At 35.5% G+C, this 19,741-nt stretch overlaps 1 protein-coding gene across 2 annotated transcripts in view; it reads right to left on the bottom strand.

Annotated features, from left to right (window-relative positions):
* LOC129793657 (WW domain-binding protein 11) overlaps nt 1-19,741 on the bottom strand; it is a 78,970-nt gene that overhangs the window by 12,572 nt on the left and 46,657 nt on the right. Inside the window, exon 5 of one of the 2 annotated variants that reach the window (XM_055833827.1) lies at nt 1,373-3,039. The exons of the other annotated variant lie outside the window; for it this stretch is intronic. Coding sequence (XP_055689802.1) covers nt 3,007-3,039 — 33 coding nt within the window. The 3' untranslated portion in view covers nt 1,373-3,006. Of the gene's footprint in view, nt 1-1,372; nt 3,040-19,741 lie in introns of those variants that run through there. 2 annotated transcript variants of the gene reach the window in all.

The raw sequence follows: 19,741 nt of genomic DNA, 5'->3' as shown, positions 1-19,741 counted from the left end.
AGGTGGACAAAAAAATGTAATAGAAGACGATCGAAGGGGAAAATGTGTTTGAAGGAAAGCCCAAGGAATTATCAAGGGCAAGATATCCCAGACACATTGTTTATTATTTTTATTGAATATGAAATTATTTATTTTAAAGTGAGAAAAGCTCATTTGAATATCAGGAGATTTTATGCTCTTTTTAATGAAAATTCTAAGAAATTTTCTAGCTTTATATTTCATTTATTCTGTGAAAGGAAGAAGGTTAAAAACAGCCGAAAGCTATGGAAAATTTAATTTAAAATTAAATAAATAATTCTAAAGCCAGAGAAACTGATAGAATCTTTACATTCATTTTAAGAAGAACAAAATTTTCTTTTATTAGAACTAATAAATAATTTTATTTCGTGTTTTAAATTAAATTTTCAATTGTTTCTGTCAAGAGAAAAAGTTTGACAGATGGCCGTAAGCGCTTGAAAATAATTTTAAAGCATCACATAAACAGATTAAATAGAAAAATAAAGAAAATAAACCAAAACAAATAATTTTTTGACTCAAATCTTTAAAATAAAACAATTTTAGACCCATTTTGTCCTGCAAACAACTTTGTGAAAAACCTTAAAATGTCTGGAGCATCTTGGAGGAAGGAAGAATAAGTACCTATACCTACCTACCTATATTGAGAAAAGTGGACGTTATAATTTCATGTTGCGAACAAATTCCAGATTGTTTGTCTCTGATCATGTAAAACAAACCACTGAATGGGCAAAGAGAGATAGGAAGAGCGCGTATAGAGAGCTTCTTTCCAAACTAAATGGCAACCACGGGGATGCGACTGAAGGTACACCCAGAGATAGCATCGAGCAGAGACTCCCGCTTTTTAATATCAGTCATTTAGTAGTTGCTAATCACAAGTTTGCCTTCTCCCGAACGAAAGAAACAACAAAACACTTATTATTGTTCTCTTCCTTACATCAATGCTCAATGTTGGGACTTTGCAAGCATAGAGACACGCGCGCCTTTGGCCTCAGTGAGAGAGCATAAATGCGCGATATTACCGTCGATATGCGGCGAAAAAAAAACCTCTAAAGAGCTAATATGGAGATAAATATGCAAAAAATATCCCATGAGTATTGCTCGTAAAATTATCGTGTGCAGGGCATTTTCATACAATTTTTTTTGTTTATACGTTACTGCAACTTTTTGCCTGTTTAACCACATAATTCATTGATTTTATAGTCCATTGGTATACTGCAACAAAAAAAAATTGCCAAGAAAGTAAATAAAAATTGCTGGTTGGCGTCTTAATTGCTCCCATGGGTAATTTACAAGACTGTTTCAATAAACACCTTCGAGTGTAATTGAATTCTTTTTTTTTCTCTTCTCAACATTGTTGTGCACCCGGAGAAATTTAAAATATCATGTTTGAGTGAATTCCTTCCGATTGAGGGGGTGTCGTGAGTGGTGAGAGAAAAAAAGACCTTTACAATTTAAAGTTACTTTGGCAGTAACACTGAAGGGTCTCATGTGAACTCCATTTATCATTGTTAGCCCTATCTGACGTGACATCTCTTTCACAAAACCTTAAAATTTCTTCAGCAATTTCCAACAATTGCCGTATCTTCTGTGTGGTTTGTGAATTGAGGGAAAAAATGTGTTTTGAATTAAAGCTGTTAAAATCAGAAATATCAATAAGCTTAAGTTAAAAATTAGCAAATTAGATTAAAAAGAAATTCCCAAAAATGCAATAAAAGTTTGTTAACAAAACATACAACTACCTGAATTACAAAATTTTCATTTACTTCTCTAATAAATAATTTAGTGAAATAAATTTATTGGATGGAGTTAATTTCTGAAAAGTTTAATAAAGCAAGAGAACCTTCTGTTGAATTACTCAGACGAGAAAATTAGTACAAGTCAATGGACAATGAATTTATGTTGTTGTTCACTCTGACAAAAATCTCACCCATAAATTCTTTCAGCATTAATAAATAATTAAAATTAAAATTTTAGACCCCCTTCTGTGGATTTCCTCATGCTCAAGGAGAACAAAACATTCCCCCCTATGGATTAAAGTGCCCCCCTGTCCCATGTTAATTCGCAATTTCTAATTTGAATTCATTAAATTAATTACACTTTTATATACACTCAAAAAAAAATACATAGTTAATGTGCGTATAAGGTGTGCAAAAAAAGGGGAGGCAGAGAGACGCATTATATGTAATGTTGGGCTCTCATATATTTATGTATATAATATACTCTACTTAGCAAGTAATAATATGGAGAAAAAACACGCCTAAGAATGGCTAATACCGTCGCAAATTTATGCATTTTTGAGCCAATTTTCTCCTTCTTCTGTTACGCGCCAACTTTTGAACTTCCCTCTGTCGTGAGGGAAAAATTTTGCGACGAGAATGCATCATATATAAAAAAAAATTAAGTTAATATTAAATGAAAATTAAAATTATAAAATGTTGAGTGAGACGCAATGATGAAGACACAAAAAGATGCATGAAATTATCGTGTGTAGTGACTGCGTTTCTTTTATACGAATTAAAACGCATTCGTTTGCATGTTTATGGCTTTTCTTCCTCTTCTTTGGATAAATTTAATAAAAAGAAAATTATTCTTTTTTATATTATTAAGAAAGAAACCCCCTCAGGGGGATTACGCGCACTTATTGCCTCTAATTCACAATCTACTTGCTTTTAACAGAAAAATCTTTCAGCACAAATAATTAATTTTTCCACATCTCGCTGTACGAGATATTTTCCACCTGAAATGAACATTTTTAACCCTCGGCAACATAATAAGTTTTTCATCTTATTCATCTGTTAATTAAATCCAATATTGAGCATTTAGCTCTCTTTTTTTATATTTAAATTGTCTCCATCCGTGTGTTGTTGGATGGTGGCGCAAAAATAGCTCAATTCCGCATGCAAGAGCAATTAATGTATTCAAGATGAAATTGCATGAGTTAACTTACTTGATTTGCACAAAATGGTGGAATAAAATCATTCATGAGATTCACAAATGCAAAACACCTACCGTTGTTGGATCCTGCGAAAAGAAAAACAAACAAGAATGCATATTTTAGTTTCAACGAGAACCCCACAAGTTAACAAAAAATATATAATACAGACTAACAAGAAAATTGGAGATAATTAATAAACTTTGTTTCAGTATAGAATATTTGTAACAAAAATTAAATAATCAACACATCATACATGAAAGTCATCATCGCTTTGGCAAACCCTCCCCTCTTCCCTCTTTCGCCTTGTATCGTGCACACAAAACGCGAAATAGTGGTGCAAAATGAATAAATTAGCAATTTATATATACTTTAATTTTTTTTCCTTCACATAAATGATGTGAAACCCACAATGCGATTGATACGAATCTAAACGTTTTGATATTTAGTACAAAAATATGAACAACCCCCTCTGTACCTTATCGTGAACATTCATCATCTATGTTACTCATTTTTCGCATCGCAGCATAAAAAAAGGCACGACTTTTCAGTGCTGACAGTTCTAAGCCTGAATTACACGTGTACCTTGCCGAAAATATTGGCGCAATTGCTAGGAAGTTTCGCAAAACACGAGTAATTGAGAAAATGTTGAACAGAATTCGAGAAACTAAGAAAAAATTAATCAATGAGCGCAATAGAATCGTCACCAGTTCTGCAGAACATGAGAAACTGAGAGATAAAGAAACAAACCTACAGAAGCTGAGAAATTAAAATAAATCTTCAGAACACAAGAAACCAGAAAATGGATTACAAAATCTATCAAATAATAAAAAAGAAAAATAATTCATAACAAACACAGAATATAAAATAAAAACGAAAAAATAGTTCCGTAAAAGATGAGAAACTAGAAAACAAATTCATCAAATTGCGAAATAATTTTTTCAGAACATGAGAAATAAAACAAATATATTTCAGAGAAAAAAATCATTGACAGAACATGAGAAACCGGGAAATTGATATTCAGGACGTGAAACTTATAAATTAGTTCTACGGAACATCCGTAACTAGAACTAACGTTTTACGAAACATGAAAATTTGGAAAATATCATTAGATTTAAATATTTTTTTAAACGATTTTTTTAATTAAATCAGAAATATTGCAAATAGTTTAGAAAACTTTTGACAAAAACATTATTATTTTCAATGAAAATTTTATTAAAAAAACTATAAAAGAAATTCTGAATACTAACTTCACTTAAATTAAAAATTAACTTAAAATGGAGACGCCTGGTTATCCTTTGAGTTTTTATTTAATTTTTTTTTAAGTTTTAGCAAATTTCAGGGAAAAATATGTCTGACTTTCTTATATTTTTGTCTTGTCTTTTTTGTCTGAATCTCTAAAAATATTTTCCAAGCTTTCGTTGTACTTTACAATGCAACTGCATCACAATTTCAGGCTCACACCTGTACACAACTCCTTTGCTCAGCATATTTCGCATGCGGGTTTTCTTTTTCGATCGACTAAATGATGGGGATTTCTCCCAGGGAACCGACAACGAGTGTTATAATAAAAAAAAAAAATGTTTTCATATCAAAGTCATATCAGGAATCGTGTTGGGGGTAATTAAAAACATGCTCTGGCAGCTTTTAATTACGCAATGCATAAATTATTCATTCATCAGAGAGCCCCCCAGAAATGCCCTCATCGCATTTTTGCTGACTTTTTTTTTCACAACAACAACACTCAACCCCCTGCTGAGCTACCTCCCCCCAATTGACGGTACGAACAGGGCTGTATGTAAGTTGTTTTGTGTTTTACACGACGATGGAACAAACCGATAGTGAGATGAGGAAGAAAAAAAAGGAGTATACGGTCAACATATCGATACATTGAGAGATATGAGGGCACTGTACAAGGAGGGTTCATGCAGAGGGTGGCGAAAACTCACGATAAGTCATTCACGGGGAACCTGAAACCACTTTATTTCCACACTCTCACGTGATTTTAAGTCATCCCCATGGGGTTGCACGTTTTCTGTTAAGTCAGGGAGGGGAATTTTCAAATGTTTTGCATTCCTTTTTGGCGGCTTTTGAGGGATTTAATTTTATTATACCTTTAATGACTCTATTTTGGTGGAAATGAAATACGCTTCAATTGAACTTGCAGGGAAGAGGTCACGTTTTGAACTTAGCAATTTTAGGAAGAATTTCAACATTGATTCATCTGAATCTGCAGAAATCGTTTCAATTGAGGACGCCAAAATTCACGTAAGACGTTAAAATTAAGTCATCTCACCGAAAGAAAAAAATCCTCCGAAAATGCCTTTGAAGATTGAGACATGAGCCGTGGGGGCGCCTGGTTGTGCGTGGAGACGCCTGGCGAGATGTGAAAGGAATGCTCCACACCGTCCCGAAAATACCCGCGCGCAAACACCCTACGAGGCGTCCATTAATCACATTTCACCACTCGTGTAGCAAACAGAGCGTCGTTTAATCATTTCTAAATGATTTATCTGTATTTTAGGACTGTCGACTAATTCTGCGTATGTAGATTCCACCATCAATTAGCCTGACAACCCAACGAAGAAGCCGCGCAATGTGCGAAGAAAAAGAAATCACATATTGAAGAAATTTTACACAAAAATTCTTCTCCTCAAAATTCTCTCTGAAACACGCGTCCTTCTCACGTCATTAGGCCAAACGGAATTTTGCTAAAAATAAATATTGAAATAGAAGAATTTGTGGCAAAAGTGTTATCTCCACCTTCTCACTAATGATGCCATCTTACGCACCCCGCGCACCAAGAGGCAAAACATCCACAGCTAAAGGAAAAATTTTCTTCCGGAGAAATGCCCCACAGATGGGAGATAAATCAACTCATTTCTCACCACCACCCAACTCATCCTTATCCACAAGAAAAGAGCATGGAGACGCATAAATATGTCTCGTGTGTGACACTAAATAGCACACAAATGTGGCATTCATTTTTCGTCACTTTCCACGCCCAAAGACTAACTAAAAGTGCAGCGAAAAGTCTCGCTTAGAAGTCATTCGCGCCATCATTTGGGCCCAAAATGCGATGGAAGAGTGACGAGAAATGCACTGCGAAGGGAATTAATGATTAAAAGATTAAGGCATGAAAGGGTTAAGTATTTGTTTGAAAGGGATTGAAAGTGCGTAAGTGACGAGAGCTGGGAATGTTTCTTACGGGGCTAAATTGCTTTGAAAAGGGGTTAATTGAAGATTTTTCTGGGCTCAAGACTAGACAAGAGAGATTGGAAAATGTAGAATGATGAAATAGCTTGAGAAGAAATTAAGTACGAACGATATGTTTTAAATAAAAAAGCGTAAAAAACACAGAAAATTGTTAAAAAAAAAAATCAACAAACATGACTGATAGCTTTCCTGTAAAACTATGACCTCGATTATGTAAAAATATCCTCTTCATTCATTACAATTTGATTATTTTGATTTTTAAACTGTTAGATGATTATTTTGCATTAGTCGAAACATCGCTGGAAATATTAAAGAATTATTTTTGACCGCTTTCTGTTACCCTAAATTTTTATCGTGATCAAAATATTCAAAAGAAGTAAAGAAAATAAATTTTTCTTTACTCAAAACAAAATCTAAAAAATACATAAATTGAAAGCTCATATTTGTTGAAAACATGAAAAAGCTTATTAAATATCCGTCTCTGGTGGAGTTTGTGAATTTTCCTCACACTCCCCATAATATGTGACGAAGGGCAATATATAATATTAACAAAGACGCGATATGTAATGACATTTGGGCCTGAAGGAGGGAAAATTGCAAATGCAGATTAATAAATGGATTGTTTAACGTCTCATTTACAATGTCTCCTTGCAGCAGAATGATTTCAACATGAGATTAGGCGGTGGATTTTGTTCTTTGTCCAAAGTGTTGTTGATCAATTGACTCGTGTAAAACACAGCGTAAGTGCCTTGTTTACGGTGCGGCCGCATGTTTGCCATTTAGGGGGAGAAGATGAAGTACAGTGTATGTATAAAAAAAATATTAAAAGTTTCAGTTGACAGAAAGGAGACATTAATGTTATAATTATTGTCACTGCATTTGAATCATTGCCTTTGCTTAGTTTTTTTAGCTCTTTATTGTTTCTCTCAAGTCTGTGCCAGAAAAACGTTTTTTCTTGTGGCCACATCCCTTGAGATGCGTCATGTGTTGGACTGTAGTTCTTTTTCCTTTGAACTTTGAGATTTCAGGGTGGTATGTCGCGGTGTGGAATAAAAGTAAAAACGTGGAGACTTGGAGAGAGATAGTCATCAAATCACGATGGTCAACTATTAAAAATTTAATGACGCCCCAATAAATGAGTTTAGTGCTTGTGAGGAGAGATAATATAAAAGTCCGGATAAATACTTAATAAAATATTTGTGCTTTTTTGCCTTCCTCCCGCTTTTTATTGCACTCACCGCGCGCTCCTTCCCCAAACGAAGTTTCTTCATACCAACAAACCATCGTCGTGCTTTGGGGGACGACCTTCCGCGCCAAGAGAGTCATTTGGCGCAATTGATGGTTTGTTTTTGCCAAGTTTGTCATCGAGTCTTTAACTTAATTCCACCATCACCATATACATACAGTCCCCCTCAGCACACAAAACCAGGTGTTGTTGTGAAATTGAAGAGTGTGTAAAATTCTTCAAGGATTTCTGCTGACAAATTCAGCTTATAAACTTTATTCATTCAGTCAGAATTAGCCAGAAGCTGGTGTTTTTGCACACCGGAAATCCCCTTTTATTGCTACCTATATTATTGGAGGAACTACCTATGTATATACATAAAATATTATGTATGTAGGTACTTAAGAGCAAAAAACTAGAGAGACAGAATAGTGACGAAAGTTACGTTTCATTTTAATTTGATTACAAAGCTGTTAATTTTCAGAAAAAACTTCCAAATGGACCCCAATTCGGTTTCCTCCTCTTGCTTTTGTATACCCATGTCCCATGACACTCTCCCAATAGCCCCAGGGGAGCACTTAAATCTTTGCTTTTATGTCTGTTTGTGATCCCAAGATAGTTATTGTTTTGCCTCCACTTTACAATCCACCCAACTGTGCCACACACGTCCATTGAAAAGACCCCATAATATTGAATGAAAATCAACAAAAGGGAAACAGGGAGATGGTTCTGAAAGATGGAAGAATTACGAGGCACTATATTGCTAATGATTGAAAAATTAGACTCCATTTTATTATTTATAAATTCTCCTCCTTTTTATGGGAGCATATTATGTGTGCTGGACAAGATATTCGTGTGCCCAGACATTGAGAATTTCCTGTTGGTATTTTCAAACAAAAAAAAGTTCTTCTTGTGAATGAAAAAAAAATCAAAGAAAAATTAAGATTCTTTAGAAAAAAAAAATATTTAGAATTATTCTGAAGAGATTTATTTTGATAGTCTCTTATATTTAAAAAAAAGTTTTTTTCTTAAATTAATTAGCTATGATTCTTCCTTATAATATTTAATTTTATTATTAAGAATCATTCTTGAACAATACATTTTTCTAAAAATTGCAATTCATTTCAAGAAAAAATCCTTCTCATCTCACAATCTGTCTGTATGAGGTTAAAAATGAATACAAAATTGCCCTAAAGGGTTTGGTGGATGCCACTCTTAAAACTTCCTGGCAAATCACCGAAGCTTCAAATAAAAAATGGTCATAACTTCAAGAAGTTGTTAAAATAAAAAAAGATATCTTCACAATTTAATTAAGAGAAACAACGTGAAAACAAATATTTTTACTGTTCCTCCTAATTGCCCAACAAGATGTGTGTGTGGCAATGCGAAAGAAATCATATTCCATTTTTGTTTAACAATATTAATTAAGTCACTCTCCAACTGTTATTTGTAATATGTGTGGTACCTTTGTAATTTATTCCATAAATATTAATTGAAAGAATTTACTACCTCTTCCCCCATAAACATTCCGACGCGCCTTTTTTTCTTTTCTTTTTTTTTTGTCTCTTTTTGGGGCAAAACTTCAAGCAATATGGAGCTTTGGGGGCCTTTTGCTGTGAGTTGCATTGGCAAAGAACAAGAAGATGTGAATTCTTTGCAATTGGAATGTCCCACTGTAGGTATTTTTTCTCGTTCTTCACTCTAAGAAATCTTCCTTCAGCTGGGGGACAATATGTGTGTGTGTGGATTTAGCTTAAGGAATTTATTGTCATCATTGTGGTAATTCCATCTTTAGATCGTTCGATTTGTAATTAAATTGACTGTAATTGGCAATGTGAGAACGTTACTACATGATTACCACGTTAAGCTAATTGAATTTGTCTCAAAGTAAAGTACATAATAAAATACCTCTGTGTAGACAAAGCGTTGCCTTTTCTTTGTGATTGCTTCATTGAATTGAAGATCATGGAAAATCAGGAAGAAAATGAAAAATTTTCCAAGCAAAGAAATCATTTTTCATTCATAAAAAAAATTTGTGTTGAAGTAAATTTGGGACAGAGGGTTGAAATGGAATAAAAATGAGGAAGAAATGACCTCAAAATTATTTTCTGACATGTCACTTAAACGCTCATTAATAATACTTTCAATCACCCACCACTCACAACATATTCATCATTCTCACCGTATCTCCCGCGCGCGACAATTTCCACGTGAATGTTTTATGAAAAGCCACCCCCTTTCGCATGGAACCACCCCCACACCGCTTAGCTTGATGTATTTATTGTTTTCTCCACTTCCTCCGTATGCATGAATGTCAGTGCCCAAATAGCGCGCTCCTGTCTTATCAGCCCTTGTCCATCGCCGTGTATCGTGCGCGATTCCCCGAAATTCAACCCCCGTGCGCGGGAAAACATCCCCTTCCATCAAAAATTCAATTTAATCCCCCCATGAAAATCCCTCCATTCACACCACCTGACTCTCTCTCTCCTTTGAAACTCTTAAATTACATCCTTGATTGCAAAAAAGCATCAGCAAAATTCATTGAATGGGAAGAGAGTAAAAAAAAAACCCGCGCAGATCGAAATAATTTCTTCCACAATCATAATCAAGCCATCAGCCGCAACCATAAAATTATATTTAAACATCCCGCACTGATGCCCCAGCCACAAGGCGATATACAAATTAATTTAAAATTGTATTATTATTGCTATTATTGGAGTGTTCGCTGCCCATTTCGCATGGGCGCAAAAAAGCCCCGCAATTGCCGTGCATTGATTGACCATAAAGGCTTCTGTGGCTTGCATGGGAACTGCCGTAGAGGGACCTTTAAGCGGCAGCAGCAGCATATCCATTGCGATTAATGCCAAAACTAATAACAATGTTAATAAAGTACACCCAGTAAATTGATATTGAGCTCTTAAATGTGAATTAAAAATGTCTGCTGTGGGAGCTTTGGGTATAAAATTGTAAATGAAAAAAAAAAAAAAACGGGGGAAAATGTAAATAGCTCTGTTAACCATTTATTACACACGGAATTGTTGTCTGATAGCTTCCAAGTGAAGCTATACGTAGTTTATATTGCACAAAATCTGCAATTTTTTATTACCAAAGGGTGTTTGTCTGACAAATATTTTGAATTTTTTGGCGAAGACTGAAAAATTCTTTTAGGCTTGAATGTAGACTTGACCGTGAACAATGAATGGGTCTTTTAAAGATCGGAGTTTTAGTTTTATGCTCGGTTAGTTAAATTTGTTAGTAAAGGCCGACGTTTCGGAATATTTTAGTCCTTCCTCAGGGCCTACAACTAACCGAGCTTAAGACCGAAAATTTGATCTTTAGGAAACCCATAAATTTTATTCTTTTAAATCTAGCAATTAGTCCTTTTTTTCGTTTGGGATTTTATTTTAGACTTGAAATAAGTACTTTTTTTTAAGATTTTCTAAACAAGGATTTTTTAAACAAATAAACATTTACATAGGGATTGCAAATGAATTTCCTACACCTCCCTCATTCATTTCATTTTAAGGGGGTTGAGAATGCATGATGAGACACTTGGGGATGTCTGGACGTCTTTTCGGTCACACAGTATGGGTTTTGATTGGCGACATTGTTGGGTGGTTAGTTGGCTTTTCCTCAATATGTATGTAGGTATGTAGTTCGTGTGAGGAAGCCTTTCGATATGGGACATGACAGCACCCCAAAGTAATTTACGGCTGCACATCGGATCCATCTTCTACCCATACGTCTTGCCTTGTGGCGCGTCTGTGACTACAATAAGGACGGCAGAACTTGATGTATGTTGCCCGAAACTGCACCTCTGTGTCGGCCGCAAAATGTCCTCTCATGTGAGCACCACATACTCAGAGGATAAAGTGGAAGGGGTTGGTGGGTGGGTGGGTGGTTGAAGGATAGAAGGGTTGCAAATGCAGGGGGAGAGGGGGTGCCATGTAGAGAGGCCTATAGCAGTGGTGCGGGAATTTTGTAGCTACCGACGTTATCGGATGAAGGCAGTATTGCCAGTTTCCGTATCTTCCCGATGCCACACGCACATGGAAAAGGAGCACCGACGCCGACAACATGACTGAGGCAAGGCTAAGTTGCATGCCAGTCAGTGAATGCGGCTGAATTGTAATTGATCGAATGAATTTATTGCCAACTCCTCTCCATCTTGCCATTTTGTGTGCCACCACACAAGAGAGACACACAACGAGGAGCCCCAACTTGGGGACACACCGATGCATGAATTCAAATTGAGTTGTATACGCCTTGCACTTGTTACCCATCTAGTAGGAATTACTCTATCGATCCTCCTAAACACCCAACAAGTCTTTTCTTTTTTTCCCAATTTAACATTGTAATATTCTCCCGTGAATGGAACAGCAGTAGCAGCAGAAGAAAAAAATTAACAAAACGACAAACATTCGACATTGATATTATTGCGCATTGAACCCATTGAATTGCATTTGTAAATTGCGCGGTAAAATGCAAAATGCCGAGAGAGAGATGTCTCTTTTCCTTTGAGAGTAGAGTGAATGAATGAATGCCGCGAGAATGGGAGGTGATAAAATCAGTGCAATTGTCTTATTGAAAGTTCATTCGTTTATTAATGGCGCCAAATGCCTCAACATGAACTAAATTGAGAGACAAACTTGTAATTTTGAAGAAAAAAAAAAAGTTCCTAAAAAGGATTCGAACCGAAGACTTTCAGTCCAGCGCCCTGCGTGCCTAGCAATTGACCCATGAAGAACATGTTTTTTCTAACAGAGTTTCTACGCATTATATTTTCTTATTTTTTTTTTCCTACACGCAATCCACCAAGAATTGCGTCTCAATTTAATTTAATATAAATCTCCATTGGATTGGGGTTAATCAACAAGTCAAGAGCGCATCCTCATGGATGAAAAAATCCCAATGAATTGGGGTGCAAAATGGTGAGAGATTATTCCACAATTTCTCCAGCTGTAGCCACCAATGATTTATTATTTTTTCACATGAAACATTCTATATGCAAATAAATATATACATATATAGCTACGCACCGCAGCCCGATTATTTCCATCAAATCCATCAAGTGAAATGCAAATTGCCAAGTGCGTTTGCCTTCTCGCATGGTATACGGTGGAATATAAATATTGTAATGGGTTCATATTATTGTATTATTTTCCTTCCAACGCGTATGAGCAGCTAATAGATGTTGTTTAATAGATTGATTTTGTAAATAATGGGGATTTTCTATTAATACAGGGAGAGCGAGAGGAGAGAGAAATTAATTATGACACGCTTTGTACTTTTATCGCAAATTGTGCCTTCTTAAATGCGAAAATTCTCCTTGTACGCAGCTGCTCACAAAACACATTAAAAGATTTATTCATTAAAATTTTCCACCCGTGAGATGATTTTCTTTTATACGTCGTGTGTTTGCTTTGTGCAGGGCTTTGTGCGATATTTTCGTGTGTCTTCTCAGGTCTTAATATGTATGTAGTTATGACGGCGGGGAGACGATTAATGGATTTTGTAAAACACACGATTCTCCATGGTTTGCAACTACTTTGCAATAAAAATTACGCTGATTTAATTTATAGATTTGAGTTGAATTGATTTGACTAATTCAAATAGTGGAAAGAAGCCGATACATTCTATCAATTTTATTGAAGTACATACTTCGATCATTTTGTTGAAGAATAAAAATAAAAAGAAAAATTGTTTTACCCGGCGCCTCCACTTGTTTATTTTTAAGTCAGTTAGAAATTCAAATAAAATTGATTGGTTTTACCTAGCGCCTCCTTATCCTTCTAAGCTTCTAAAACAGTTAAAATTTAAGAAAGAAAATACTTGCTTTTACCCTCCGCCTCCACTTGCTTAAAATTCACCCCAAAAATATTAAATGGAGGCGCCTAGTGCTTCCCACTTATCAACCCCATTGTTTAAAAATAAATTCATTAAATTATTGGTTGTATACACTGAAAATTACCACCAGTAGAGAAATTTTAAAAACTTCCGAATCATTTTTGTTTAAATTTCCTTAAACAACATTTTACCTCTACAATACAAATTATGAGACTTTCTCATGTTACAATAATAAAGTATTGTGGATGAATTTTATAGTAAAAGTTGTGTTAATATACATCGAATGTAGTTAACACAGTTAAACAATTGACTTTGGGTAACATTGTTGTTGAGAGATGGATCAAGAATTGGTTTTCGGCCTTGTTTCACCCTTAAAAACACGCTGTGAAGAAGGTCCATTACAAGCAAATGCACTCAAGGCACCACACATAACTTCGCCTCTTGTTGCCCTGCTGCAGCACTTTTGCCGCGCGATTGCTACACGGGGGGAGGGTGCTGCAGACCTTTTACAATCCTTCTCTCTGTACTTTTTTTTTGCACACACAAATAAATTCCAAATACATCGAATAAAGTTCCTCCACCAAAACCCGAGAAGGTGTTTATGGATTTTGAATGGATGGAAAATTTATTTATTCTCCGCTTGTTGGGTGATCGTTTTGGGTTTCCTTCTTCTGCTTTTTTTAGCCTTCATTTATATATACATAGGTAGGGTTTTATTTGATTTTTCGCAACATTTTGCTCGCAGCAAGGGTGCCTGCACTTTGCGCGTCTCTTATGTGATGAATTTACGGCATTCAACTCTTTTGCCTTTCGAATGCACTTTTGTAGTTATGCTGTAGCCAAAAGAGCATAAAATGTCGAGCTTGGAAGCATATATGGATTTTTCTTTGAAACATTAAGTGTAAAATGCGGGAAAGTACGCGGGATGGGTGAATGAAATATTGTACGTAAGACTTTGCCCTTTTTAGTAGTTTTCAATGTCAGTGTTAATGTTTTATCTATTTATTGGCCCTTAGCTAATGTTTTATGTGACCTTAGAATGAAGAAGAAGAGTTTGTAAGTCTAAGTTTTGTCAGAACTTAAATTTAAACTTTAAAATTCATGAAATTTGAAATTTTGACAGCTAATTTTTGACATTTGTTCTATTTTGACAGTTGTTTTTCCTTTGACAATTTTTTGACATTTAAATTTGAGTTTTGTTACAGTGTGGATTTTGACAGTTTGTGACATTTATCGTCTGCAGAATATTATTTAATTTATCTCCTTCTCATCAAAGCTATTTATTTCAGTTACAATAAGAATTTTGAAAATTTAAAAATTTCATTATGACATTTGTCAAAATCTTCTGTTATTATTCACAGACTAATTAATTAAGGATTGCTTCAGAATTTAAACATAATATTAGAACTTTTAAGTTATGCACATAAAACACTCAAAATTTGAAAATGACATCTGTCAGATTTAATTCATTTTTTTTAACCAACTATCAAGTTTCTCAAGTAAAACTGATTTTTTTTCACTGCAATCGTCTCACACTGTACTCATTAAGTTGGCGACTCTTCGACTCCCAGCTTCTTTGAGATGAATTTAACCAGTAGCGCGGGTTATTCAAATGAGTTTATCTCCTAAATTTTTCTTTGTTCAAATAACTCTAAATTGTCTCCATCTCCCTTCCCCTCATTAGAGCCACATCTAATACATCGCCCATATTACTCTTCTCATGCGTATATCGGATGAATGGGCGAATTAATGAGATGCAAAAAGGGAAGTTTTCATCAAAGAATCGATGAAGATTTCTTTTATTTTCTCTCTCTCACTCTGTTGTCTCCGGATTCAAAAGGAGTGGAGAGGAAAAAACTAATTAGTCTGAAATTTATAGTCTCAATTGATTGGCCACTTGTGTGGCTTGGCATTATTTTAATTAATCCCCGTGTTATGGTGTTTGGTATTTTTTTTTCTTCTTGGACTCGTTTCTTTTCTTTGGACGCGCCAAGACATTCCTCGTCTGTTAGACATTCTGGTGGTTCTTCCCTTCAACTCTCACGGGCTCTCTTTTATTATTTTCTTTTCCTTTTTTTTTGGTTTGTTTTATTTTCGGGAGAGATGGGTAATTACCGAAAATTTAGAAGGTTCCCCCGTATCAATTGACACCGCGCGAAGATTTAGTGTAATCACCTAGTGTGGGTATGATGGAGGAAAATTGTGGTGCGAGATAAGGGAATTTATTGACAACATCACGTGGGTGTTGTCCATACAATTTATGCACCAATGCAAAGTGCAAAGAAGTTAAATGATCCTTTGGGGAGGAATAATAACTTCACGCAGGACAAGAAGCTCGCCAAAACACTTTGAGTGGAAATTGAAACCAATGCGATTCCACCGTCTGATATTGATCTCACCTCACTGTGTGCATCCATGAGGGCTCTTCCCCATACATATATAGAAGCTCCCCTTGGGCATTAAGGCTTCGGCACAGAGTCGGGAATTTATTGAAAATTTCATTGCAAAATTGAGAGATTTTTTATGATTTTTTTTATTTTCATGTTAAAAATCAAAAAAAAAAAAATAAATTTCTGGGAATTATTTTAAGCAAATAAAAAGAAAAATTAAAATTTTTAAGTGTTTTGTAGAAGGATTTTTAAAAACCACCAGTCGTCTCCACTGCATTAAAAAATAAGGAATGGGTTGCAATGGAGGCGCCAGGTTAGTACCAATAATATATAATAATTTTTTTTTAATTATATAGAAGTGAATAACAAGTAAATGTAGGTATAAATTAACTACCAGGCGTCTCCACTGTACTACAAAATAGAGGAGCTATATGTAATGGAGGCGTCTGGTCGCATCACAGTATTTTTTTCTTTTGTTTCTATTGAAGAATCTTCAAAGGTATAAAAAATAAAGATATTAGGCTAATTTTGGCCCGAATATTGTTGCTCAATCTCATTAATTAAAAATGTAGAAAAACTACGAATTATGTATACTTCCTTAATATATAATCTCGTAGTTTTTCACGTGAATTTTTGACTTCAAAACATTTATAGAGAAAATCTCCTTTTTAATAAAACTTTCCTCAATATTCCTTGAAATTTTCATGCAAATATTAATGAAATTTTCCACTTCTCAGGATGCAAAAGATTCTTCACGAGAAGTTCTTGCGGAGTGGTAAGAAAAAAAATCGAGGAAGAAGGGAAAAAGGAAGGAGAACAGCAGCAGCAGAATATCTTGAGGCTCTTTTCTGTGACTATAAGGTTTCATTTGTAAATTGGATAATAAATTGTGAATGTCCGAATGGTTCGCCTTTTTTTCTTAGCCATCTCCTTTGCGCTCCACTGGCGAGAGGAAGACGACGAGGAATTTATATGCCATGCAGAAAAGTGGACTTTCAACACTTTGTCGTGCGATTTATTTGTGATTTGTCGGATTTCACTGTCTCTCTCCCTCTCCGTTCCTTCCCTTTTCGTGCGGTCAATTTTCTCTCACACAGATCTTATGCACAACGAAGATCCTCTCTTGTTGATGTGGTGGCCCCACATAACCCTATGTGTGGAGGTGTCAACACTGTAATTTGTCCAATTTCCTCATCCATCACACTTTTCACATCTTTTTCTTTCTTTTTAAATTGTTTTTGAAGGATTTTCAGCAAGATTTCAAAGTGGAAGATTTTTTTTCAAAGGATACTTCTTTGGAGAAGGGAAAGAGATGGGAGCTTGAGGCCGACCCTGTGGGTCCAGAACGTGGAAAAGAATGGAAGAGAGAGTGTGTGGAGGTGGATGGAAATGTTTAAGCTTTAATGTGGACGCCGTGTGTGGTCGTTTGGGGGGATTTCTTTTCTTTTTATGCTGCCTCCACATGAAGTTATGTCTCCAAACAGCACATAATAGTTGAGAAGCTCAAACTACGTGAGATATACGAAAGATGCAAAGTCGAATGCGCGCACACAACGGGGCAAATGGACCGGAGGCACCAAGTGCGCGCAATAACTTTCAAATGGATTGCACCGAGACAACCTAATCAGATAATCAGCCATGTCTCTGGGGGGATATCTCTCTGTCTTTCCCTCTGTCTTCTTGGCGCGCATTTTCCGCCTCTTCCCCTGGGTGAAAAACCGAGTCCCCTTCTTGAGAGGATCCCATCAGCAGGAGCCATCTCTCACCCGAAAAACACACACCGCGCGCGGAAATCTCATCGGTGGTGGTTTTTCTTTCTTAATTTGACTTGTGCGGAGGACGCGATGGCATGAGAATTGAGAGTTTTACGTATAAATTTGCATGCGTGATTAAGTAAATTGTCGATTAGTCTGTTGGTGGAGACGGCACAGTGGAGGTTTGAAACAAGAGGAAGAGTCAGGGTGCGCACACAAGAGATTCTGGGAGGCACACAATACACGGGCAATTGCTTGTTAATTAACTAATTAATTATTTTCTTTTCAACTCCACTGATAATCAAATGAGAATATTCCACGGCATTTTAACACCCGTGGAATCTTTTAATTTCCCTCTCAAGCATCTCGCTCCTTCTGTTCTCCCTCAGCTTCCACCGTGTACCATTGCATTGTATCTCAATGCGTATGGTAGTTGCAAGGACGATGGGAATTTATTCAAAGAGACTAGCGGGAGATTTGATCACAAATTATTTGTTGAGAAATTGATTTTTGATTTATTTTTCAATAATAAAAAAAGATTTTTTATCTAAATTTTATTTTTTTAAAATCTTAAAGAAATGGATTTTTAGGGTGAAAATTTAAAATGAAAGAATACCATCAAAAGGGGTGAATTTTAATACATAATTCATCACTGCATTAAACAGTAAGAATTGAAAAAAAGTAGTCCAATCGAACCTTAAAAATTTATCTAATCTTAAAAATTCAATCATAAATTGTTCCAAATTCATTAACCCTTTCACGTTTTTTGGGTCATACGTTGGCCCAAATGTGAATAATTTTATTTTTCCAAACCAAACGTTAAGAATCTTTGAAAAAATCGTCAAATGCTATAAATTCAAGAACAAAATCGTTAAAAATTATAAAATAAATTGTTAAACGAGAGAATTTTAGGATAAAATGTTATAAATTCTGAGATAAATTATCCAAAGCTTAGAAATTCTCAAATCTCAAATATCTCAAATCTTCCTAACCCCATACCACTCCAATCAAACCCCAATTGACGGTATTTAACCCTCTAACTTAAAATTCTTCAAATAAATCTCAAAATTCGTGACATTTTCTTCTTTTTTTTCGTGAGAATAAATCAACAAAAACCTTCCTGACTTTCAAACTCGCTTCCACAGCATCCAGAGATGCTTTATCCGGAGCCCTTTTGCTCCATTTCCATGACATAATCTCGGTTACAAGAAAAAGATTAACACGACTGGCTACAAATTTTTATCTTGTTACTTTTAGTGCGCTGAAGTTGAGAGAATAAATTTTGATACAAAAATTGCTCTGGTAACAAGTGTTTGGGGTTTTTCTGGGAGATAGTCTCATCTCGGAACCACTAAAAGTATATATATTTAATCAGCTTCTGTGTGGTGCTACACTAATGACAACCATATTAAATTAAATACCGCGGAGAAGCTTCTCTCAGCTTTTGGTACAAATTCCAAGCATCTCTCGCACAATATTATCACTTAAATCACGTTGAAGTATTTTCCAGTGAACAAAATCAAAATTTTTATTGCTTTCAGCTCCTAGAAATTTCCATAAAGTCTGTGCCCAAGAGGCAAATGGATGGGAAAATATTAAAATATAGCCCATATGCTGGAGTTGAGATGATATCAGCGAGGATATCTTTTTTCACCTCGCTCAGGTAAAGACAGAAAACTTACGATGCGGAGGCAAACGCGAAGTAATTATTAACATTTATGGTGTTAGTTTTTGAGGAGAGAATTTCTTCCTCGAATTCAAGTTAATCTCTCTCCCGAAAAAAAAGCGTTTGGCATAATAAAAGAGTTTGTATGTAAATTGAGAATGTGTGAAGGTTGATTTCAGGTAGCTTCTCTTGTCGTTTTTATTTTGTCTTTTAATTCCTGATCTTCTCATTCTCCGTGCCAGCTCATTATCGGTGCTGGAATAACAAAATACCCTCAAAGGCAAAAAAATAAGAAAAGAAAAGAAGCTGAGATGGAGATTCTGGAGAGACCCGCACATTGCCCCTCTTTGCGGGCTCAATAAAAATCTCCCAAAAGAAAAGAATTAAAAAAGAAAATACCGTGGCAGTCTTTTGGGTTAGCTCACACCGCTCATCACTATCGCACCCAAAAGATCTCAAATAAGGTAATATAGAACTACTCTGGTGGCTGCTAATTAGATGTCCACCCCGAATTAATAAATCAAATCGTCTCATGAGAAGAGATGCCGCGACGGACACAAAGAAGAAGAAATCCTCCAAAATGTGTCCGAAAAAGGTTCAAAAGTGTGTGAATTTATTATTAGAAGTATATTTAAATGAGAATTGAAGGGGAGAAGGATCTCACAGGAACCCCCACAAGTCCTCCCATCCTCC

This window comes from Lutzomyia longipalpis, chromosome 3 (genome assembly GCF_024334085.1).
Source record: "Lutzomyia longipalpis isolate SR_M1_2022 chromosome 3, ASM2433408v1".
Lineage (NCBI taxonomy): Eukaryota > Metazoa > Arthropoda > Insecta > Diptera > Psychodidae > Lutzomyia > Lutzomyia longipalpis.
The sequence above is the reverse complement of the archived record's forward strand: the minus strand, read 5'-3'. Positions and strand labels throughout refer to the sequence as shown.